The sequence below is a fragment of the Larus michahellis genome, chromosome 1 (genome assembly GCF_964199755.1).
Source record: "Larus michahellis chromosome 1, bLarMic1.1, whole genome shotgun sequence".
NCBI classification, from domain to species: domain Eukaryota; kingdom Metazoa; phylum Chordata; class Aves; order Charadriiformes; family Laridae; genus Larus; species Larus michahellis.
In genome coordinates, this window is record NC_133896.1 from 221155208 (window position 1) to 221180619 (window position 25412).

General features: G+C 40.5%; 1 protein-coding gene across 8 annotated transcripts in view; it reads left to right on the forward strand.

Moving 5' to 3' along the window:
- Positions 1-25412, forward strand: part of SYTL2 (synaptotagmin like 2) — a 59658-nt gene that overhangs the window by 26090 nt on the left and 8156 nt on the right. For 3 of the 8 annotated variants that reach the window (XM_074572407.1, XM_074572410.1, XM_074572408.1), the window contains 10 exons: positions 2369-2517; positions 5268-5403; positions 11792-11864; positions 12467-12566; positions 13573-14454; positions 15212-19090; positions 20478-20579; positions 21634-21687; positions 23227-23274; positions 24405-24499. In XM_074572407.1, the coding sequence (XP_074428508.1) occupies positions 2369-2517; positions 5268-5403; positions 11792-11864; positions 12467-12566; positions 13573-14454; positions 15212-19090; positions 20478-20579; positions 21634-21687; positions 23227-23274; positions 24405-24499 (5518 nt within the window). Of the gene's footprint in view, positions 1-2368; positions 2518-5267; positions 5404-11791; positions 11865-12466; positions 12567-13572; positions 14455-15211; positions 19091-20477; positions 20580-21633; positions 21688-23226; positions 23275-23735; positions 23951-24404; positions 24500-25412 lie in introns of all 8 variants that reach the window. The other 5 variants (XM_074572411.1, XM_074572412.1, XR_012585209.1 and 2 more) reach the window with 4 other exon arrangements.

Below are 25412 nucleotides of genomic sequence, written 5' to 3' on the forward strand. Positions count from 1 at the left end.
CCAAAATCTAGAAGGCCTGTTAAGCTGGTGGAGTTAAGGTATAATAACTTCCATAGGCAGCAAGCAGGTACCTGACGTTCACTTTCAGCCAAAATGATGGATGTGTTGGCCACGGGTGACATTTAATAAGAGTCTAGAGCTATGAAAAATCCATGCTTCTGTCTCTGTCCTGCTCATGTTTTGTTGCTCGGTCGCAGATCTGAGTCTAACAAGCAGGTAAGTAGGCTGACACAGCTGAGAGGTAAAGGTCTACCACGCCATAGTTTCAGTGGTTGAATACAAAGGCGAATGGAGTGAGCAGTGTCTGGGGTAAAAGGGTTGAATCAAACAGGGTGAGAGCGCTGAATACTTGTGCTGTGACTCAGTACCTTCCCGCTAGAGAACCTCCCTTGCCATGTGTTGTCACGCTGCCCTGAAGCACTAGCTGGGGTCGGAGCTCTTCTGCCCTGCAGGCTGTACAAACAGATTAAAAGCCAGTCCCTAGCCCTAAGGAGCATCTGTTCTGAGAAGGCAAATAATACATGGGAAAGAAGGTGAAAGGGAGAGGCAATCATCTGTGTAAAAAGTTCTTGCGTGCCATGTTTCCACTATTCTTGCTGTCTGTGTTCATAAACTGGCTGAGCAATGAGGAATTGGCTCATACCTGAGTAATATATTTGCTTGAGGACAGAGGGAAGCTACTGCTGTGTTCATGCTCCAACTTGGAAGACTTGCAGCACATGAGAAGGTGTATTTTGGCTCTTTTCTCTAAGAGCACAGTTATAAGGAAGAGGGATAGCCAAATTTTAAATGGCCCAGTAATGCTATGGACTGTTGAATCTTGGCATTACAAATGCTAATGGTGACCTCGACTCCCGGCAGGCTCAGTGTGTGGCTGATTCGGGACAGAGGAGCTGTTTACACACCTAGGAGGGACTGACTGTTGACAGTACTTTCAAAAAAGAGTTTCAGTATTCAAGTTCTAATATAGCTGATGCCTTCAAATAAGCCTTTTCATTTCTGGTCGTACAAGGATGAAGGAGAAGGTGAGTGATAGGTGAGAATGGCCTATCTTAGTGTGGTGGTTGGGACTGGCTCAGTGTCCTTTCTCCTCTGCAAACAATTGTCTGTACTTGACAGTCAAATCTGCAACCTATAGTAAAAGGTCTGTCATCATAGCTACTTGATTGCACTAGAAGTTCCTTCTGCTAAACTCATGGGCAATATAAAACTGGCATGAACCGCCTTGGGGTTGAAGCAGATGACCTTTAAAGGTTCCTTCCACCCCAAGCCATTCTATGATTGGAAGGATCTGTCTGTGGAAGATAGCTCCATCCCCCAGCAACGTGGATTGCATTTAGCCTTAAAGTGTCTGAGTAACTTGATTTGTTTTGATTCCTCCCTTGGGCTCTGTTATTACCTTGTTTGCTGAAGGAAAGGACATAAACAGAGGAGGCAGATGAAACCTGACTTGAGCTTTTTGATTAAGTACTCTCTAAATCTATGTAGTAACTTTCCTGGTCTGCAGGTTAGTCTCCAGGCTATGTATAAGCATATGCCTAATGTGTTATATGCCTAACGAGGAAAGAAAGCAACCTTTCAAATTGCACACAGCAACTCCTTATTCTGTTAAAGTATGCTTCATAAAAGCAGGGTGACCCTGAAGCCTGAAATGAAATTATTAAAAAATTGCTTCATAGTATTTAAAATGGCTGCAGATCCTGTGATGCATACGTGTAGATTAAAAAACTGCACAAACTTATTTTGTTGTTTCTTCCGTTTGATGCTGCCTTCCTTTGTAACTTTTATTCGTGTAAGGATTTTTGTGTAACCTATGGAAAAAACATCACCATCTTTCCAGTGCACTTTTGGAGTGTGTGTGTAATAGATACATGTGAATGTAGTGTGCCGTAGGAACAGCCTGAAAAGGCATCTTTTGAGCTCCAAAATAGACAGAAACTTAATTCTGGCACAGATTCCTTATACTGCCCTGCTACCTTATCTCAATTTTAACCTCGGAAAACTGACCTTTGGAGGCAAGAAGTCAAGATCTGCTGTTACTGGGGACTTCTCCAGGGCTGTCTCTGCTTGAGAGTTTAAGAGTTTATCATAGCAAAGTATTTTTATTTTAAGAGTTATTTCAACTGATGCTCTGAGGGTAACAGGGCTGAGGATCTTCACTCTCCAGCGCATTGTTGTCCTTCATAATTAAATAAGGAGAGTAACAGGTTGGAAGATGGAAATAACATGGTGAGACAGGGTTAAAAAAAAACAAACAATGCAATTCCCCCCCAAAAGAACCCAAAAATCTGTCTTTTATTCTGTTCAAACAGGTAAGTAGATTGTATGTATCTCATCTGCTCAATTTATTTTTTTTTTCTCTCCCCAGGCATTTACCAGAAAAAGTCAAAGATGATGTTCAGCTAAAGAATATGAGTGGGCAATGGTTTTATGAAGCAAAGTCAAAGAGGCACAGAGATAAGATACATGGAGCAGATATTATTAGAGCTTCCATGCGCCGGAAGCCTGCCACTCTTGGTAAGCATTTGGTTTATATTTTATTTTGGAAAGGCCGGCTCTTACTTAGCTAACATCAGACAGTATTGTCTGTGAAATACAAGAAGAAATACTGCTATCTCTGCAAGCAGAAAATGATGCAAAAGGGAGATTTCCATGTAGTTTAGAGTGTAAGCTTTCCAGTGCTGTGTATTAAAGAGAGAATTCTGTGGGATGACTAACAGGAGGGACTGGCTTGTGTTTATGTGTAGGAATAAAAGCCCTTTGCACTCCTGGACTGCATTCTCATGCCCGTTTTTGAGGCCCTGTGAGCTACCCTGGCATGTGCAAAGAATCAAGAGATTGAGGAAATTGCTCTTCAGTATGGATTTCCAAGATTTTGGGTGCTTAGTTTGAGACCTCTGAGGCTTAATTTATGTTTTTATTTTTAAGGACACGAAAGGTGCTTCAAATTGATTTGAAATGGTAGGCACCGTGAGCTAGAGCTAGTGGTTGTAACTTCTGAAATATAGGTGCCGGGAGCTCTGGCAGCTAGAACTGGCATCCTGTGTCCGCATTACCTTCGAATGCACCCACCATTGCCCACATCATGGTGGGTGCCCTCAAATGATCTGTTAGAAATGTTTGTTAAAGCCAGCTGTGTTCATGTGCCAGATAACAGTTGCAGACATTAATTTAGCAGTACAGGTAGGGTCGTAGTATATTGTGTGTACACTAAGTAACGTTGACAAGCTTGGTGCTCACTTGATAATAGATGTTATATGCTGAAACTCCTATTTAAAAAAAATAGAATGTGGGAAGATAATGCACTGTGTTTAACATCAGAAGTAAAAACGTTTTTTTGTTTGGAGAGAAACAAAACAGAAGAATAGAACATAAGAGCTGCTCTACTGGACCAGACCAAAAGCTGTCACCCTGCCTCTGGGAGAGCCTGGCAGCATGTTTAGGCTCTAAAGGCCTAAAGCATGTTTAGGCTCTAAAGGCCAGGACCAGCCTGCAGCCAATTGCACCTCAGACTTTTTTTGAAATAGAGGAGGTGTTTCTGGATTAGTTTTTCCCCCATTAATTTGTTTAAGGAGTTCTTTAAAGCCATGCCTCTTTAATATTCACCATGTCCTCTCTCTCAGCATTTTAAAATGAAGGTTTTCCACAGAAGAAGTGACCATTTCCTTTTCTGGTTTTGAACTGATCACCATTAACGTTATCGCCGAGAGAGAAAGTAAACAGTTGACGTATATTCACAAAAACATATATAATATAGTATACAGGATTTTATAGACTTCTGTTATAAATGTCTCAGCATCTGACTTTCTAATCTGAGGAGTCCTGATCTATTTTGTCATTCTTTGTACAGAAAGTGAATTTTTTCTTAGAGAAATTGACCCCTATCCCCTCTTAACCTCCTCTAGTTCTACTAAACCCTTTTGACTTAAAAGGGCAAGACTCTTATTATTCTCACCGGATTGTACTGGTATTTGTAACTTTTTTTTTTTAAATTCTGTTAAGGGATTTTGCTGTGTGCTAGTGAAGCAAGTATGGTATTTCTCTCGATACTGTGTATGGATTACAGCTGGCTACTTTCTATAGGTTTTGTAACTACAACTTTACCTTGTTTTCCTGTGTCTAATCCTGCAATGTTGCATCTTCTCAATTCCTATATTCCCAGAGATGAGTTTGGGTAACGGCATTTTAGTCAGTTGGAGGTTACTGCGCGTGATGGGTTTGGGGTTTTTAAGTTAACAAGAAAAGGCCTGAAACAGAACAGAATGCAGAAATTCATAGGTGGTTAGTGGGGAGCATTTGTGGTTTTGGCTGGTTTTAGACTTGAAGGTTATGAAAATCAGCTGTAAAATTCTACCTAAATTTTTCAGTAACTTATAGCTTAAAGGAAAGTACTTAGAGCCGTGTTATCTTAAAGGGAGGTTAACAACTCCCAATCTTATTACTTGAACAAAGGGGCATACTGACACATTCGGAACTACGTGCAATTGCTTGGGTTCAGTGGCTCATGAGATGTTAAGGTATTTTTGCTTGCAGTTATGGATAGCAAAAATGAGAATAAAAATCTTGCTTATTTTTGCATGCTAAGAAATTCTTCGTTTCTAACCTGTTGGAGAAGTGCATAAAAGCAGTAGAGGAAATAATGTAAAATAATGTTTTGACTCTGAAAGGGATTATCACAATAGGATTCTGTCCCACCCCAGAAAGAAATGCAAATGTATTTGCATTTGCTAAATTAGGTGGGGCTTCTTGTTTGTTTGGGGTTTTTTTATACTTACCTTCTTAACTTCATGTGGCAATTCTATGCATGAGGGATTAGCCACCTGCTTAAGTGAGAGCTATGACCAACTTCCAGTTTACTGCTGTAGGAAGGGAATAATTGACTTGAGTAACTGAACTTCAACATATTTTCTGTTTCCTATGGTTTAATTATTTTTGTTTCCTCAGGACACCAAGGTTGAATTTTCAATGTTTATCTAGCTGCAAGAACTACAGGATCAGCCTTTACCAGGGTTGTAGAAAACTTCTCCATTTAGGATCACTTTAAGATCTAAAGCAGATGTACCCGGAGTAAGAGAGTGAAGTATTCTGAGCAGTATGTGACATTCTAGCAGCATTAAAAAAAAAATATTCTTCAGAAGTCACCAGATCAGCTTCTATACACAATTCAAGTATAGTGGACTTTTGAAATAGCTGTAGGACTGAATTGCTGCTTAAGAAATCCTGTATGAACACATGGGAGACAACAATATTCTTGTTTCATGTTTTAGCTGAAGTGAGTCAGAACAAACCAAACAAAGCAAAGAACAGCTGGGTGAGCAACGTTAATAAAGAAGTCTTTGTGTCACCAGAACTGCATGGCATTGTGGAACATCAAGAAGAAGAAGAACTGAAATCTAGTTCAAGGTAAGCTGTCTGTTTAATCACACTTACTGTGTATATATCGGGACTGGTGAAACTTGTGAGCTCTAAGTTCCATCCAAAATATTGTACTTGCCTCTTATTTCAAAGGTCATCTAATTTTTCCTCAGAATTGCCCAAGGAATCTGTGCATGTGAAAGGCTGATAAATCATAGTCATGCATTGTTAATTGTTCTACATTCAAATGCAGAACAACTTTCAAGGAAAGTTTGGTTTTTTGGTTTTTTTCCTTTTCAAGTAAAGTTTTTCCTTTTCAAGGAAAAAGTTGTCAATGGTGTATAGAGTGGTCCCACACACGTTCTCATGTCACAATTTCGTGAGACCAGGATTTTCGTGAGACATGGAATGGCTGGCCATGATCAGTCCTCTGCAGTTAGTAATAGAGGGGGGCAATAACCTCTGCATCTCTTCAGTCACTTAATGAGACCATTCAGCCTGAATTTTAAACTTGGATCTTGTGAAGAATCAGAGAAATTGCTCTTTAGAATTTTCCAGATTTTTGGGATGCATGGTTTAAGACCTCTGAGACTTTTTAAGGAGACCAAATGTATTTCAGGCGGAAAGAACCAGAATCTTTGGATACTTGGGGAAAATAAGTCAGATTCTACCAAGAAAAATAAATGTTGTTCTAGAAGGAAGAGGCTTCCATTCAGAGTTAGCCTGTGTGAAAAGCTTTCCCAAAGTCTGCATTTGAAAAGGAAAGTGCTGATCTCTTAGCCAGGGTGACAGCAGGTGGAGACGAAGTGTCTTTAAATGGCCAGATTCCTCAACACCACTGAGGAAAGAAGAACCAGGGTGTAACACAGGTAGCTATTGTTCATGCTTTCAGGGAACAGAGTGAGGTAAGAACCAGAGTTACTTCTTATGATGACTCTTTTACTTCTGGTTGTGCCATTGATAAGTTCTGTAACCTTTCACTTTCTTGTCTGTCTTCTAAGTCCTTCTCTGTACGTCATCTGTTTTCTTTGCAGCAAGGCTTCTCTCCTCCTATGCATTTGTACACTGTCTAGTAGCAGTCGAATCTTTCACTTTCGTGGTCTGCAAACTGAGCACGCATGTTCACGATGAATGGCGCCAAAGGTTGGTGTAAGTCTTAACAACTCTGGCTTGCATTTCTGGTCTTTCTTACCCTTTACGTACCATTATCAGTGAGCTCAGAGGCGTATTTGTGTTACCGGCATCTGAAATCATGCTGCAAAAAGGTCAAATAAACCAATTTGTTATAGACTTTCCAAAAAATTAAGTTGTACAATAAGGGTGATAAATGTTGCTTATCACAAAGAGCTTAGCCCCCTGCCAAGCTGGCTGATAATGCCGACAGAGTCAGTTGTTACTGAATGTAGGGTTGTTTTTTTATAGGTGGCTTTTACCTTCAGGGTATTGTTAAGGAATTATTTCTTTATGGACAGCACAAGACATGCTGCCGTTCAATATATCTTTTAGAGTATTTTGCATGTCGTCTTGCACATCAGGAAAAGATGATACTTTAAAAGAAGTACAGCCTTATAATGTTATTCTTACCGTTACAACTCCACAGATTTTGTGTGATTAATAAAAAGTAATACATTTCATAAACTGCCAGGGCAACATCTTCAAAAATATATAACATAATGAGGTTTAAGAACACGTCAGCAATTGTTTGGAATATAAAAAAACCTGATTGTCGTCTTTAACTTGAGGTGATTTGATGACTTATTTCAGGTCACAGGCGTGCAAAGCTTGATAATTATTGTCCAGGACCTTTCCCGCCCTTTGCCCCACATTGTGCCAGGAATTAGTCAGCCTGCATGCCTTGTTCACCTGTGCTCATACTCTCACCAGTAGCTCAAGATCTTCCCTCTACAGCAAGCTCATGCAGTCCAGGATTTATGAGGCGGTTGGAAGTGGACCTTAGGAAGTGATCTAGAATATGTGGGCTGGGCGCTTAATTGCTTGGGAAGAAATTCTTTGCTGTGAGGGTGGTGAGACACTGGAACAGGTTGCCCAGAGAAACTGTGGATGCCCCATCCCTGGAGGGGTTCAAGGCCAGGTTGGCTGAGGCTTTGAGCAGCCTGGTCTGGTGGGAGGTGTCCCTGCCATGGTAGCGGGGGTGGAACTAAGTGATCTTTAAGGTCCCTTCCAACCCAAACCATTCTGTGATTTACTTTTGCATAAATACTTGATTAGATGTCTCAGATTATTTTCTTCTAAAATGACGAAAGCTGAAGCAATCAAACATGGTAGGAGTACATGTAATTCACTGTTTATGATTTTAGTATGGGTTTATTTCACTGTGACTGAGATTAGGCTACACAGCATTGCATGTGGGCAATCACAGGAGGCACCACATGATTTTAAAATACTCCTCCTTTCTGTTCTCTTGATAGTGGATGCTGAAAGAAACTGCTCTGACATGGCTGTGTGCCTGTCTCTAATGGCAGCAGCTGATCAGGAACTGAGGGGAAACAGTGCTGGGGAGGCGATAACCCTACCAGTTGGGGTGGGAAAGGAAAGCCTAGACACTACAAACATCTGATTTGGTTGTTATGATAGCAGAGCTGCAAGGAGTTAATTTCTCTTGAGTGTTTCTCTTGCAACGTAATAGCCTGAAAATGGGTAGAGGTAAGAGGAAGAAACAGAGTATTGTTCTGGAGTTTGTGATTCCATAAAGTGAATTAACAGCTTCTAGTGTCCAAATGCTACATGCGGTTCAAGCACCTGAACTTTTAAAACATTTTAAAGTGCCACTTTAAGGGTAAGTTTGTGGGAGCTTTGGGGTTTAGGATTTGGGTGGGGGTTTTTTTTCCCCTTCTTTCCTCTAGGAATGGGCGGCAGGCCAGAACTGGCTTGTAGGCTTTGTATAAACTGAACAACTGCTAACCTGAGGACTGGGACCAGAAGATACGTGATAACAAATTACCTAGACCTTTTTTGTTCTGGATTCTATTCTTAAACCAAAACAATTCCTACCGAATGGGAAGAAAGTTCAGTTCTGGTAGATCTGTGTTTGTAAACTGCTGCAGGTCAAATCCAGCCCTGGGACCAGTTCAACTGCTGTTGAGTCACGGTGCTGCTGTATTAGTTGAAACAGAAATCAGCCCACAGCTATATTCTTAAAATTAGCATAGTGATCTTCATCCCCATGCCCCAAATATCTAAATTCAGTAATGAAGCTATGAAGGATTTTTTTCTTGGGTCTTATATCGCCATGGTACTCTTCTTGCGTACCATAGCCAGGCCAGGTGTGCGATGTGTCTTCGAAGGTGTAACCTTGCGTAGAACGAGTTTTCATAGGGTGATTGTCGATATTATCTCTGTTCAGTGATACCATCTGTCTATATGTTGAATCTCAAAAAAGGACAATGTCAAAGGGGAGGTTTATGTTTCCAATTGAGATTTGTAGGTTGTTTTCTTCCCGAGGCTAGAAAATATTCACGTTGAACAGCATGGATCCTAGAGTTCTGAAAGGTGAAAACTTGCACAAAAGCACTAATTCTTAAAATCTGTGTAACTTTTCTGCAATAGTAGGGGTGCTGGGATACCTAGATAAGGATATTTTTAGGGAGCACTGTTAAATCACACTAGCTTTACTCACACCAGATTGTCTACCCTTCAGGACGAGGCCAGGGAAGTTCATTTCTTTGAACAGGAGGCCATTTCTGGGTCGAATGTATTGACAAGACCTGCAAATCTATTACCCCTTTCTCCAGCTTTGCTCCTGCCTTCACCTTGTTGCCTCTAAGCTCCTGTCCAGTCCTGTCCGGTCTGTGTGGCATTTGGGCCTTCATTGTGGTTCTCAGCACTTTGTTTTGCTGAATTGCAGTGCAGGAATTTTCTTGATCTGGGTATATTTATCAGTTTGGCTTCAAACACTCTCTTAGATTAGCCTTGTGAATGCGATATATCTGGGAACTGTTTGTTCAGTTTTCCCGTCTGTATGGGTTGTGGCTAAACTCATATTTTCAGATCCTTTGTTGCAAAACTTAGTTATAGGATCCTGGGGGTGGTGTGTTGTTTATTTTTTTTCCCCCTCTATTTTGTTTCCTTTAGAGCAGAGTTTTCAGTATGTAATGCCAATTTAACTTTAATTATTCTATGGTAAGTCTGAAGTAGCATTGCATTAAAATATTGTGGGATTGTGTGTGTGTGTTCAATGACACCTAAAAAAGTTACGTACCCACCTGTAAAAACTGCAGACTGAAGAATGTCTTCTCGGTTTCTTGCAGCCCAGGGTACGTAACTGTATTTTTCTTGCTTAAAATGAGGGAAGGGTTGCAGTGTTCATGACCTAAACCTTAAAAAAAAAAAAAAGGGGGGGGTGGGCAAAAAAACCCAACCATGTTTGTCCTGTTGAGCAGTAGATGGTGTAGATGGGACACAAAGCGCAGGAGCACACAGGTGCTCATAAAAACAGAAACACAAACTCAAGTGCTTATAAAAGCAAGAATATAAACTCCAGCAGAACGAAGATTCTTTAAATATATGTATTTTCAGATTTTTTTTAAAAAAAGTATTAGAACTAAGGTTAAAAACTGTAATGTGTAATGATATTTTTTTAAAAGAAACTTTTAAAGTTGCAATATTGAGCTCTTGGAGAACTAGAAAAAAAAATTTTTTTTTTTACTATCAAAGGCTAAAAAGAATAATAATAACGTTATACCTGGTGTGTGCATATAAGAGGCTGCTGCAGTTAATGTTGAAATGTAAGAGCAGTTTATTTTTTCACCCATGAGATAGTTTCCTTTACAAGATCAGCACGTACCTGAAGTTTTGATCACTATGCATGGTGGTATATTTCTTAAAGGTAGGGTTGAACCAAAAGGGCAAGGAAGAGATATAGAAGCTTATAGCTCAGGTTACAACTGGTATTTTTTTCCTAGCCTTATGTTCAGGCTGCTCGTTATTGTCTTATCTTACCTTCTCTGTAATGATGTTTTTCCCTTTATAAAATGGGAATGATGTAATTTCTCAGAGACAAGTAGCAGTCCAGACAACAGTAGCCTTTCAAGGGTGGCTGCCAGCCGTTGTTTGTTTGTGGGGTTTTTTTTGTGGTGTTTTTTTTTTTCTTTCCTTTCCTAACCTTTGAGGCTAACTGTCGTGCACCCCGGGGGAGATGGGGTAGTTGTTCTCCCCTCCGCAGGGCAGGCTGTTGCCAGTTCCCTGATTGGAGAGATCTTTGTCCACGTGAGGAGGCAGCTCCTGTTTGAACCTGGAACTTGATGAGAGCTGGGAGCTGTTTTCTTGTCCTGAGACACCACACCTGCCCTCAAAAGCATTGTCTCGTAACTCTGCTACTTATCAATCAATATCTGAAAGCCTTCTCACCCATACTAAAGATCATTGACCAAAGAAATATTCAGTATGGGAATCTCCTTGTACATCTATATTGGAAAAAAAAGAACAAAGATGTAGAAGTTGCTTTCCTTCCTAGCTTGATGTCATATTTCCTATCTGGAGAATATTCATTATTCCTGCCTTGTACCGTTTCCCCCATCCCCATCATAAGCACATAAGCTGGTTAATGCTGAAATTTCTATACAGAGTTAAGATACTGAATGTGGTTGTTATACGAAGACCATATTTAAATCCACCTCTTAACTTCCATCTTCCAAAAAGAAGTGCTTTTTCATATCTGAGATGTTTAGATAATCTCAAATTATAGAAATCTGGTTGTTTTGGAAAAAAATAACCCTTGCATCATTCTGCAAATAGATGAAATATTTTTTGATATAATATAGGAGCTGTGTCTTCTAGCTGTTTTAATTTCTCCTTATTTGGGTTATACTGAGTCAGGATCACAAGTACTAACTTATTCTATCCAACCATGGATTTTATAGCTCTTAGTTCAAAGAATAGCTTACAAGATGTACCTCTGAGGGCATGTGGTGTTGTCTGTGGCATGTCACATCTTTGCTAGAGTGATGATGGGGTTCTTCGGATTCTTTTCTGACTTGGACACTTTGCAAAACTATTTTTGTCAGATTTTGTCCCTTCCCTCCACTTTGATTTCAGTCCTAGAAGTATAAATGTAGGACAAGGATGGGGGCGGCAACACTGATACTGTTTGGAGACTGTCTACATTTCCATAAAGCTTGCTCAAAAATCCGAAAGATATAAAAATTATGGTTTCTCTTATGCCAAGAAGAAGTTGTATTGAATTCTTTAGCAAGCAAAGAAATTTTTGCAAGGAAACGAAGTAGCAAGAATATCCTCTTGCCATGGAAAGAAGGTTTGCTTCTAAATCTGATGAGAAACAAGGTAAACAGAAAACTTCAGATGCCAAGGGGTTATATTTGAGTAAATATAAATGAATATTTTATTTTTTTTGCTTTTTTGAAAAAGGCTTAAAATAATGTCCTGTTTGCTGAAGTTGTTATATGCTTTTTCTTTGCAGTTCTAAAACAATAACCGCTGTGTTAGACAAACCAGAGGAAAGATCTCTGAAGGCAGCAGTCTCACCAGTAAAGGTATGACTGGTACGGAATATAGCAGAAGTTATCTTTTACATTTTGTGTGTTTCTTTGCTTCTGTGGTAAAGATAATTAAAGATTTGAGGAAGAAACATAATAAGTTGGAAAAAAATGGACTATTTTTTGTTTTGGAGGGAGATAATGAGACCCAATGGAAGTTCAGTGCTAAAGTGCTGTTACGGGTATGATCAGTGGCTGTCTGTGCTTGACGTTATTTCCAGCCTCTTCAGCCATTGAAAGGGATTGTCCTGCTCTGTTCCAATATCTCTCAAGTCACAGACTTAGAGATAAAATTATTTAACTTGCAACAACTTGGAATTTTCAAGTGTCTTTGAGTCACGGCTTCTCTCTGCTTCAAAAAGAACAAGATGAGGCTATCGCTGTCACTTTTGGTAGTTTCCTGGTTCATGTTGTTTAGGTTTTTTTGTCATGTGTCCGATTTAAGAGGCATGCTTTCAGGCTCTGCTGACAGGGTAGTGAGACAGAGAAAATCACTGTACTTTCATTTATTTTGTCAAGACTCTATGTATATTGATTGGTATACATATATATAGATATAACAATTTGATTACAATTATAATGCTCATTCCTTTTTTTAGCCGAGGAGAAATCCATTTAATTCCACGGCACCAGGTGATAACTTGAACAGTGAGGAATCAGAAAACAGACCAGCCACTCTACCTCAGCTATCAAAGAAGGGTAAATACGCTTATTTGGTATACGGCTGTGAATTTCTTGGTGTTTTATATGGAAATTTTTTTTTATTTTCATTGCTTCTTTTTGTGAGGTATCAAATCCTGTTTTACTTAGAGTTATCAACTAGTTAATTTGAAACCCCATGTAAAACATGTAAATATACTCAGGAAATGGCTGTTTATGTGAGTAAATGGGGTTTGCTTCCTTTCTTTTACTCACAGTTCTAGTCAGTATTAAGCACTCCATCTGAGAGGGCTGTTTGTCCTGAAGTGCTAAGAGAACAGAGCAATTTCCTTGAATTTGGCATAGCTGTCTTCACGACCTTCCAGTCACTGCTGCTATTGGCTCGACAGAAGGAGCCTAACTCTCTTTGATCTTTACTTTTTCCTTTGTTTTCTCAGTCCTGTTTATTTTTGAATCCTCCCTTTCCTGCAGTAGTCTCTGCAAGCAAGTAGATGAATGATGATGTATCACAATACAGGCATTTGAAGTTGTAACTTAAAGGCTCATACGTGGAAATTACTCTCCTGTCTCTGTTACGAAGCTTGCTAACAGGAAAAAGGAAGATTTGCACGTTAGGAATAAAAAACCCCTTCATCTCCCTACCGGGAGATCACTTCTGCATTTTACCTTGTTCCATATGAATGTGGAAATAGCCTGTTTCCATTTTTGTAAGTTGCTGTTTATGTTCTGAACCTGAGGAGGTATATGTGTATTCAAAAGCTGCCCTTCCCTGCAAACTTTGTCCCTTGCAGGAATAATGCTGATCAAAAAATTGGTGTGCTCTCTATCTTTGGAGTCATCAAATAGTTAATGTTTCTAGAGTAAGAAATAACTGGAGGATTTTCATCGCTAAAACTTCCTATTACGTACAAAGGAAATCAATACCTATGTTGAATTTTTGATAGATCAGTATAATCACTGCATTCTAGATCTGCACTGTCATACTCTGTTTATGCAGGTGAATGTCATCTAAACTCATGATTGCTTCTCTATGCATGTCTTACAGAAATTTTGTCACTCTCAGAAGAGAGCCAACCTAAACCAAACTTACAAAATGATGAAACAGAGAAACATAAGAAGCCTTCTGTAGAAGCTACTGATGAATCACAGAAAGGACTTGCTAAGCGTCCTGTCCCAAAAGCTAGAAAATTAATTCACAAAGCAGCAGATCCTGTGTCAGAAAGGGAACACTTTGTTCCAAAACCAGCCAAACGGACTGAGAGGATTAATGGCGTTGGTACGCCGCCCAGGGGCATTCTGAAGTGCAGTTCAAGTTCAAGTTCCACTGACTCAGAAGTTCGTGTTAGTCAGATGTTAGATGTTCAGAAAAAGAATGCTCTTCCTACTGCAACTATTTTTGAAGGAGAAGCTGAGAAGAACTCTCTTACGGAAGAAGTGGAAGACTCCACACAAATTTCACTGGAAAAACTAAAACAAGTGAGGTTCTCATCTAGCACAGGTGACGGAGACCCTCTGCAAAGCCCACAGCTACACCATGGTAGAGTAAAAGGCGAGTTTGATTTGTTAGAGTCTGACAAAATAGAGAGTAGTGAAAATGATGCTATTAGATCAAATACATTTGGGAATAAACAAATTTCTGCTGTAAAGCTTTCAGGAACCGATTCATCAGCTTTGCAAGTAAAAACAATAGGTGGCTTACAAGATGATACGTCGGCATCTGGCCCTTGCGCCACTAATAGGTCAGATGTCCTGGTTAATGAAGCCCTGCAGACAAAGACAGTTACTCCGAAGAAACTTGAAACTGCACAGCAGACCTCCAGCAATAGCCTGCCACATAGCAAAAATGACCCGAGTGTTGATGAGACACATGAAAATAAAGCCAACCAGTTCCTGAGTAATAAATCGAAGTCACACAAAAACGTTACTGGTAAGAGATTAATGGGAGTGAAGAACAGAATGCAATAGCATATAGCACATATTCATTAATGTTTAAATCGCTCATACCTAAGGATTAACAACTAGGAAACAGAAATAGTAGGAATGTGCTACATACGGCAGAATTAACTTCTAAATCACTTTTTTGTATTTTAATGCTCTAATGTAGTCAATATTTTTAGATGATCTGTTGGTATTCTTAAAAATTAACAATCAGATCAGAGCCTGGATAGGCACCTTTATTGTGGATGGTGGAGGTGAAGTGACGGCATTAGGATAAAATTCCTGTCACAAGGCCTGATAGATCTGTCTGTATGGAAACTGAAGACTTTTTGGTGTACTGCTATTGACTGTCCTTGATAGTAATCCGGTTGTGACTTGAGGGTTTGCTCATGGGACTAAACACAAATATGCTGGGTTGTCTGTCCGCCCCCCCCCTCCCCTGGCCTGGCCCCCTCTTCAATGTAGCTGTTTCCTTTAGAATGGGGATAACCAACGTTACCTACTCACACCCTCAAAAGTAATATGATTAATCTTCCAGTAGGATATCTCAGTGCAGGAATTTATTTTTCACTCTGTTGCCGGCAGTATGGTTCTTTCCAAAAACACAAGGGCAAAGGAACTCTTTGCTAACGGTTTAAAAAAAAAAAAAAACCAAACCAAAAACTGAGATTTCTTTCAAGATAGATTGAATATTTGTAGAGCTGTGTGTCTGATTCCTAACTCTGATAAGTTTGTTTACGTTGTAGATGAACATCAGCTTTCTGCTAAGACAGAAGCACATGAGATGTCAAATACCACTTCTACAAGCCTTCAACAAGGTAAGCTTGATCTTGTTGAGCAGCAAGATGCTAAAACCAGTTTCAAGCCTGACAAACATGCTGATGAACTCATGAAAGTGGCCGATGAATCTGTATCAAAAGTTTTAGATTGGTTTAAAAGAAGTTCTGGTACTGAAGATAGGAAGCACATATCAGCTAGATCCCAATGCAGGGAACCCAAAGAGGAAGTGGACTTCCCAACCAGAACGGCGGTTGTTCCTACAGAACACAGTGGGCCTAGCATGGGTGGAAAACCAGAAGTTAAAGAGGAGTTACTGTTTGGAAAGATAAAGCAACAGAACAGTAGTTCATCTGCATCGTTTATTTCGGAAGATACACAACTGAGAAGAGAGAGGATAAAGCCTAAGAAAGAGGAAGAGAATGAGGAGCAAAATGACAAATCACTAACTGAATTTAACTGTGCAAGAGTTGAAGAAAAAGAAAGCGGTCAAGAAATCAAGCAACAAAATAAAAAATCAAACCCCTTGGAACATCAAGAACACAAGCTACTAGCTCAGAAACATGGATCAGAGAAGGCCATACAAGAAAAAAGAAGAATAAGGGAGATCAGAGCATTCTGGGAAGGGGACAAAACTATCCCCAGTCATGGAGAGAAAGAAGTTAATATCAATACTAATGCATCAGGTGGCAGTGCATTGAAAGGTCTCAGAGGAAGTGATAAAATAAAACCAACTGCGGTATACTTACCTAATGGATTGGATGATCAAAGCAAGAATACGTTAGGAAGTGCTGAACTAACTTGCGCAAGCCAGGCTTCAAAAAACAAACATCAAAACTCTTTTGAGTCTGGACCAGGCCATGCGGTTGAAAAGCCAGAAAGAACAATTCCGTGTGATGGTGAGGCTGGTGAATATACAGAATTGCCAAAAGCCCGTAACTTGCAGCCAAGTGTTGATGCCGCTTCAGCTTCCCCAGAAAGCAAAGACAAAGATGAGAAAGAAACACTCAAAGGAAGAGTTGCTGCTTGTTCCCAACAGAAGCCCAGCTTCCAGATTTTGTCTTTAAAAGAAAAAATGAATGAAAAGTCCAAGAATCAAATTCCAAGTCCTTCACAGTTCCAGAGTTTGAGAAACTTCTGGGATGCTGGAGTTAAATTACAGAGTAGCATTGACAGGGGAGATGTTTCTTTGCTAAATAATACTGGTTCAACAACCTATGAAGGAAAATCAAAGCAAGATAAAAAAGGCAGAGATAATGCAAGGAAGCAAGAGTTAATTCAGCATCAAACCCAAATGTCGGAGAGAGAAAGAAAACAGAAACTAGATTCTGTGGTACCTGAACTGCCTCTAGGATCTCCTACCCTGAAAGGTCTTGATGTGGCACACACAAAAACCACAGATTCTGCCCAGCTGGACAGAAAACCGGTTATCTCAAAACCCCAGGAAAAGATGGGTCTTGCAGAGCAAGAAGTTAAAGAATGTGTAGAAAAAGGTATTGTTTCATCAAAAGAACATCATGTTTCCTCGCAGTTGCTCCCGCAACCACCTAGTGATAAAGATGCTTTAAAGGACATGGCAGCAGATGATCGGCTATGTTTACCTATAGAAAACACGGAGAACAAGACTATTCCATTAGATATCAATCTTCCTAAAGAGGAAGTTGCAGACACTGTGGATAAGGTGGTTCTACCTAAAGCTGAGCTTGATGTATTTAAATTAGGCCTAAAAAAGTTAGAAAAGGAAGCCTCTGAGATGTCATCTAGCTTGAACCTAAAAGAAAACATTTTGGAAGAGAGAACTTTCTGCTCAGATCAGTGCAAGATCTCTGAAAGAACAGGAGAACAGAGCCATGACATTTCTCCTGCTGATCAAAAGGAAGAAATAAGCAAAAGCACAGGAAAAGTGAATGTGCCATCAATAGATGAGCATGAAAACAAAAAAAGCCTCAGAAGACTGTTTAGGGAATTCGAACCTTTCTGTCTACAATATCGGGCAGCAGAAAAGGATGATACTCTTGGGGGTTTGCAGAGGTCTCAAGGTGGTTTGCAGAACCTGCTCGGAGAGACCTGTGCATCTCAACCTTCTGAACATAGAAGGATGGAAATGAAAACATCCAGTGACGCAAATACTATATCACAAACTAATTATAATGTAGACTTGACATGCCAAGAAGATACTGGTCAGCCTGAAGAGGTCAATGAGACCACAGAGAAGTTTGTTGTCCCATCCAAGGTCAGCGGTTTGAGTTCTGCTTTGGAGAAACTGATGAAGGAGGCATCTGAAACGCCACCTCCTAAACCAAAACGCGCCATTAGTACACTACAGGGAACTGAGATGCAAGTTAAAAGCACAACCTGTGACCACGATGGAGAGTTGCCACAGGAAATCACAGAGACCATAGAAAAGTCTGTTGTTCCATCCAAGGTCAATAGCTTGAGTTCTGCTTTAGAGAAGCTGCTGAAGGAGGCCTCTGAAATGCCACCTCCTAAACCAAAACATGCTGACAGCACAGTACAGAGGACTGCTGAGGTGGAAGTTAAAAGCGTGACCTATGAGGATGATGGAGAGTTGCCACAGGAAATCAGAGAGGCTGTAGAAAAGTCTGTTGTCCCATCCAAGGTCAGTAGCTTGAGTTCTGCTTTGGAGAAGCTGCTGAAGGAGGCCTCTGAAACACCATCTCCTGTCGGCACAGTACAGAGGACTGCCGAGATGGAAGTTAAAAGCACAACCTATGAGCATGACGGAGACTCGCTGCAGGAAATCAGAGAGACCATTGAAAAGTCTGTTGTCCCATCCAAGGTCAGTAGCTTGAATTCTGCTTTAGAGAAGCTACTGAAGGAGACCTCTGAAACACCACCTCCTAAACCAAAGTGTGCTGACAGCACAGTACAGAGGACTGCTGAGGTGGAAGTTAAAAGCGTGACCTATGAGGATGATGGAGAGTTGCCACAGGAAACCAGAGAGACCACAGAAAGATCTGCGCTTTCCAAGGCTGAATGTGGAGTGATTGATATTAATTCGGAGAAGCTACCAAAAGAGATCTCTGAAACACCAGGTTCTGTTCTGGAAAATATGTATAAGAAAATGCAAGGTAAAATACAGACTAGTCAAAGCATGCGTGCTCCACATCAACAAGAGGGAGATCATCCTCAAGAAATAGAAGAAACAATAGAAAAAACTTCTGTTTCAAATATTGCAAAATTCAGTGAATTCAGTAGCTCTCTAGAAAAACTTGTTCAAGAAGCATCTGAAATTTCATGTCCAGTCTCCAAAGAGTTACATAAACAAGAAAAGTTTGGGGATCACATGTTTCCATCACAAAAGGAGATTCTGTTCATGACAGTGTCACAGCCACATGGTGCGTTAGGTAGCTGTCATACACAGATGAAGGTAACTATCAAAGAGGGAGCTCCAGAACGAAATACCAAAACTCCAGTAAATGATCTTGTAGTCAGTGAAACTGAAGCTTCTGAATTTTCTAAAAAAAATGGAGCTATTAATAAAATAGAAGAGAGAAACAAGGTTCCAGATGATCTCCCTCCCTTGGAAGGAGAGACCGATGTGACTGCAATCAAGCCATTCAAGATAAACGAAAAAGGAAGGCGAGATGAAAGCACATCCTTGGATGCCTCTGAAAATAATTCCGAATTTAAAGCACTGTTGGAATTCAGAAGAGCAAGCACACCACTTAAAGATGAGAACAACTCCCCCCAGCCAGAAGGAGCTCGACTCTGCCGAAGGTCTCAGCGTGAGGATAATGATGAAGAGGAAGGGGACGGCTCAAATTTGGGATCCAAGTTTTCAGATGAAAACTCCGATTCCCACTCTGGAACCGGAAGTTCAACTCGTGAGCTGTTTGATTTCTAAAATTCATGGTGCTGGGTTGCTAAATAGGGCTACAATTTTTTTGGTAGCCAACTTGAAATATGTTAACTTGAAGTCTGTGTGATATTTATTTCTTAATCACATGCTTTGGATATTTGTTTGGGAAGGGTGGGAAGAACTAAGTCCTTTAATTGGAAAGTGTTTGACAAACACGTGCTACATTTGGGTGAGCCTTTTCGGTAGGGGGAGTTCAGCAGCATGAATCGATCGCATCAGTCTTCATGATTTACCCTTTTCATCCTCCCCTGTGATGTCACCTTCAAACTAGTAACACTGTAACGCTCAAAACCTGGTATTTCTTTTAAATATCTTGGATTAAAAGAGGGGAAAAAAAATTGGTGACTGACTGAGTTCATTCTTTAGTTTGACCAGCTAGTCTTCAAAGACAAAGGCTTATCGGTGGAATGGCTGGATATAAAGATAGTACCAATACTCTGTGCTATTTAAGTCGGCGTTGCTGCCTGCTGCACTAGAAAGTGGCCATATAAGTGAAGTGCTTCGTTTACCAGGATTCTCATTATCTGGTGAATGGCAGCTCTAGTCGCTGCATAGTGTGTGCTAGTCATCAAAGAACTTAAAGTGGTGGAGATAATTTAACCTTTTTAATCTGCTGCTGAGAGACTGGGAATGTTTTCTTCACCTGGAGAATCTGAGAAATAAGTGAAAGTTCCAGGGCATGACAACTTGCTCTTGAGCCTGTTTTGGAAGTGAGATTCCAATGGAAGTCGGCGAAAACTCCAGAGAAATGAGGGAAAAATGAGACATAATTTGGTTTTACCCGTACTTACAGACAGCACCGTTGTAAGGCCTGTTTGTTGGCTGATGGGGAGGAAAGTGAGGTAGGGAGGAAAGGTTTCTGAAGGAGATGCGGCTGTCTCGATTCTGCCCTGGAGACAATTGCGTAATTTCAGGGATCCAAATATCTCCACAGCTGGGATTTTTCCTGGTCCCTTACTCAAGTATTGAAACAAAATTACTTTCACTGGGGAGAAAATATAATGAACAAATTTACACAGAGGGAAGAACTAAAGCTATTAACTTTTTTTTTTTTGTGCTGTAACAAGACGGTTACAAAATGGCTAAAGAGAGATACCTACCCAGGGAAAATCAACCCTCCTGCCTCTCTAGTGATGGCTGAGAGAATTTAGAGAGAGCAAATGTACCCTTCAAATTAGACATTGATTTTGTTTATTTTGGATTGATTTGTATTTTCATTGAATACTCACTGTCTTTGCTAACAGTCAAAATAGATTCTCATGAGAAATCCATGGTTGGTTTTTTTTTTTTAGTGACTTGCTTAAAATGGCGTGTCTGTGTGTGCAGTGTTCATGTGTTTTGTCTCATAACAGGTTCAGAAGAAGAATTAAACCCTGTTTTGATGGCTTTGAAAAGGAGTGCAGATAGGAAAGTGCCTTCCAAAAGTGTAGAGGACATTCCATCAGCCACCTCAAGTGAGCACAAAGCTTGTGTGTGTCTCCCATCACCCCCAGTTTGGCTTAAATGTGTTCATGCTGGTCTTCCATACAGCTTTGCCAAGTAGCGCTTTTGTCTTTGTTTGTCAATAAGCCGTATGGAGCTTGTGCCGTAGAACTGAATTCTTTTCTCATATGGTTTAGTTTTCAGTTCTTTGTGTTAATTTTGAAACAACACTGGTTTATGAGGCAGACATCTTCCAAAACCACACTGTGTTTAATCAATGATGAACTGTTTTTTGGATAGTTGGTCAAATAGTGAAAATATTGGCAACTACCCAAATCAGTAATGAGCAAAACCTGGTGATGTCTCCTGGCTGCTTGCTTGGGTCAAATTAGTAGACAGTGGAAGTATGAAAAAATTGTCTTAGTTTAACAGTTTCACCTGTGTATTCTGGCAGTTAATATACCAAACTCACTTTAAGAGAATACTGTGAGATGAGACTGCATTTAAAATTCATTCCTGACTTCCCTCTGTAGCTTCCTAGGTTTGGTTTGGGGGTCTTTTGTTGTTTTGGTTTGGTTTTGTGTGGTTTTTTTTGTTTTGTGTTTTGTTTTTTTTTTTTTTTTTTTTAATTATTATTCCTGTCTCCCTTCATCCTGCTCCTGAGTGTTTCCGTGTTTATCCCATGCCTAATGGGGAAGACATAAACTGACCTTGCATTTGTAAACGGAAGTCTGGAAGTGTAGATTTTGAAAGATGTTGGCTGTTGTTCACACATTGCTTTTCTAATACCACTTACGCTGTTGCTTGCTTCTAGCTAGGGTCTAGGTTTTAGGTGTGCACTAACATTGGTGCAGTCGCACACGGATAAAAACTGTGGCAAGGGGAGGCTGCTGCTTGGCTGTGGGCTTGAAGTAGTGCGTGAAGTAGAAAACGGCTCTTGAATTTAACCATTCTTGTGGCTCTGCTGGTTTGTTTTGTTTGGGTTTTTTTTGTCCTCGTTACTTTTAATTTTGTGAGTCCCACTGCTGTCCGTTTTATCCTACAGAACAGCAAAATTTCTAACTGTGTTACTTTTTTCCTGCACAGATAAAGGAAAAAAAAATAATCCAAAAGAAGAATTAGCTCTTAGTGCTGAAGATGGTAAATATCTTTTGTGTCCGCATGGAAATTTGTTGTTTTTTCAATGGCCTCTGCTTGCTAGTGAAGGATTTTTTTTTTTTTTTAACTAAGAATTGTATTATGCTTTTAGATTTGATTAACTTCAGCATGACTGAAATGCTTTTGTAGAATTTTGTTGTGTTGTTTTATTCTTAAGGAATACGCTTATATCCTGCTATATTTGTAGAAACTGTGTGCCACCTACCAGTGTGCTATTTTGGCCTTTGGTCATTCGGCTGATGAAACAGTTACTGAAATCATTAACAGCTTTGAGTATTAGGTCAGTCGAAAGACTTCACCTCAGGAGACATTGAATTTGTTTGTTCATCTGTTCCATTATAAGATGCAAGATGATTTTTGTTCATGCAAAACACCCTTCAGAAAACATCAGTTGAAAAGGGACCTCTTTTATAATCCCTGTCTCAATCCAGCAAAGTAGGATTACTCTAAGTGACAGATGAGCTGCCGGATCGGCTGCTGTTGGTATCATGAACCCGTTAGTGCATTACAGATGCCTCACTGTTAGATTTTTCTCTATGCCTTTAGAAATTCCAAATTACGCAAAATAAAAGCAAACCTGCTCCAAGAACATGTGAGGATGAACACAATAGAAAACCATCAAATAACATTGAATATGGTGAAACATAACACAAAACTCTTTATTTACTCTGTTGAGGCACTGCAGTTTTAAACAACGGTTGCGCCACAGTTGCGTTTATTGTCATGTTTTAGATGCTTTAAAGCATTTTGCCTGTTAGTGGTCTATAGTATAAATAGGATGATCGTAGCATAATAGGATGGATGAGATGTCCTGTAAATTAACAAGATTTAAGTACTGTACTACACTTTGCTTTCAAGTGGAGACCTCTACTGAAAGCACGTTATAGATTCAATATGGAATGTGTAGACACTTATCTGAGAAGGGTTGGGGATTTTGAGTTAAATTTTTTAAGAGTGAAGTTCTGACAAAATGACAAAGAGCCAAACTGGTAGCTGTACAGACAGAATAAGGCAAGTTCTCTTGAAAATACTCTTCATCTTTTTGCTTTGCTTAGTTTGTACACTCATGTTTATGAGGGAGTAGAGTGATAGGATGAGGGGTAATGGTTTTAAGCTGAAAGAGGGGAGATTTAGATTAGACATTAGGAAGAAATTCTTTACTGTGAGGGTGGTGAGACACTGGAACAGGTTGCCCAGAGAAGCTGTGGCTGCCCCATCCCCGGAGGGGTTCAAGGCCAGGCTGGACGGGGCTTGGAGCAGCCTGGGCTGGTGGGAGGTGTCCCTGCCCAGGGCAGGGGGTGGAACCAGATGATCTTTAAGGTCCCTTCCAACCCAGACCATTCTGTGATTCGACGTTACCTTCGTTATGATCCAGCTCCTCAAAGGACAGCAATGGAAAACATGTGAAATACATGGGGTCTAGGGAAGTCAAAAACTCCCCACGTATAAAATACGCTGATGCTGTTGGTAACATTGCAAAGCTGTCTGTGCTACTGAATGACTGTTGTCAATACCGAGCAGGTCCGAAACCTGATCAGAATCAAGAGAGGAAAGAAAATGCAGCAGGAAGTGAGTAATAGGATTCTTCCAGCAGACAACGGAGAGACTTCTCCACTGATATTTAAACTAATGTGCTAAGAATCCCTTTTTATTTAACAACTAACAAGTTATACATCTGAACTAGATACTTGCTCAATGGCGAAACTGCATCTAACTGCGTACTGGCAATGACTGATACCTTGAGCATTATTTGAGCTTCGGCAGCAAAAGCGTTGCAAAAGCTTAACTCAGTGCCTTGCAAACAATCCCGTCGTGTGTGCAGCCTTTCATTTCATGCAATAGATACGTGCCCCTCTGGCTGGCTCTTTGTTGCCAAATCATTCTCTTCGTACAATATTCGGTATCGGGGCACTTCACAATGTGTATCCAGTCCGAAGATACAGAGCTTTAGTGCATTATTAGATAGAGGTGGGGTTAGAGCATGGAAAATGCGGAGAATCGTGGCCTTACTGCAAACCGGATTTTTGCAGGGCTGGCTTGTGCGATTAAACTGGGTACGGTGAAAGAGCATAGAAGTGGACTTCAGTGGAAGTATATAAAAGTTGAAGAGATGAGCTGCAATGAAGTGCATCATTAATGAGATCTGCATCTTATAATTAACTAGGAATACTTGAAACTGCCTTGTTCGGGTCTACAAATTGCTTGATTTACAGGCATGTTCCTACTGCATGATGATTTAGACTGGGTAAATAAAAGAACCGAATTTGGCTTGTACACTAACTCCGTACCGGGAACCTTATGATGAGACTCGTGTCAGCGACGGTATGGTTAGTGCATGAGTCCACTTATCCTTGTTCTAGGAATAAAATCGAGAAGGTAAAGTGAAAGTGTTTTCTTCATCACATTTGATGAGAACGTGCTTGCAGCACCCAGGCTTATGCATCATGTCAGGCAACGTAAACACTTCTGCTCCTGCCAGACAAAGTCCTTTGGCCAGTGTTACAGGAGATGGCGGAGTAGATTATCCTTCCTAAGGGTAGCTTCTCCGAGTCCTGTGGGTGGGGGAATCTTGCATCCAAGTTGTAAAGCGGTTGTGCATGTGCATGTATTTCATCTGAAGTTTGTTTCTAACCGTTGTCCTGAATGGAATGTTGATGTACAGACTTATTTTTGAAACCTTTTGCATTGCTGCTCTTCAGTTTCTGCAGTGCCTTCACAGCCCGGTAGGCCGTTTTCCAATCCTGAAAAACTCAAAGGACTGAGCAAGTCAGTACCATCATTCCTACAGGAAGAGGCAAGTTCCGTCTCTTAAATATTGTAACTAAACTTTGCGATTACTGTGGTGTTACGCATTTGCCAAGTAGTGCTTTCCAGGGTCTGCCAAGTCAGTCTGCTGTTGGACCATGGCATGGAGTTGAGCTTGTGGTGTAACAATCAGGAGATGATCCCAACCAACCTGTGGCTGATTAACCTTGCAGAAGCTTTAGTCTAGTAATTAGAGGTTTATTTTTATTGTACGGCTAAACATACAGAGCGTGTTCTACCTAGGAGACTGAAGCACAGCAAGTGCTTGCTGTTATTCCCAAAGGTGCGCTCTATCCTTAAGCTAAAAGATCTTTTTTTATCTTCAGCACAATTAAATTAATTTTTAGCTCCAGCCAATTAAAAAGCGTACTTGCGTGGGTTTTGAATGAAAAGGAAGAGGGAGCCCTGTAACTTTTTCGCAGGTGGGATACGACAGGGAGATGATGCTTTCTGTAAGAGCTGGCGTAGGGAGATGCCAAAGCACGCACGGGAAGTGAAGCATCGATTCTTTAGGACAGAGACAGCACGGAGACACGACGGGGATGTCAGCGCATAACCTGAGAACGGCCATGTACAGCAAAGCTGCAGTTCCCTGATGCAAACGCAGGGCCCTGCTTGTGCTCTTGCAAGAAGGGCTTTTTGCAAGAGCCGTTCGCTGCATCCAGTGCTGTTCTGCTGTGCCTCCTACCTTCCAGCCGCCTTAAAGACAGGGGCTACAGAATTGCCGGTATTTGCTACATAACAGAAAGGGACTGGGAAAAGACCCGAGCGTTATTGCCGCTTGTGTAAGTTTCTGCATGAGGGAGTGAAGTAGAGAAGTTGTTTAATTGTCCTAATCAAGTTAACTTTGTACTTTTTCATGGCTATTTGAGATTTAAAACCACACAAAAAATCTGGTTGCA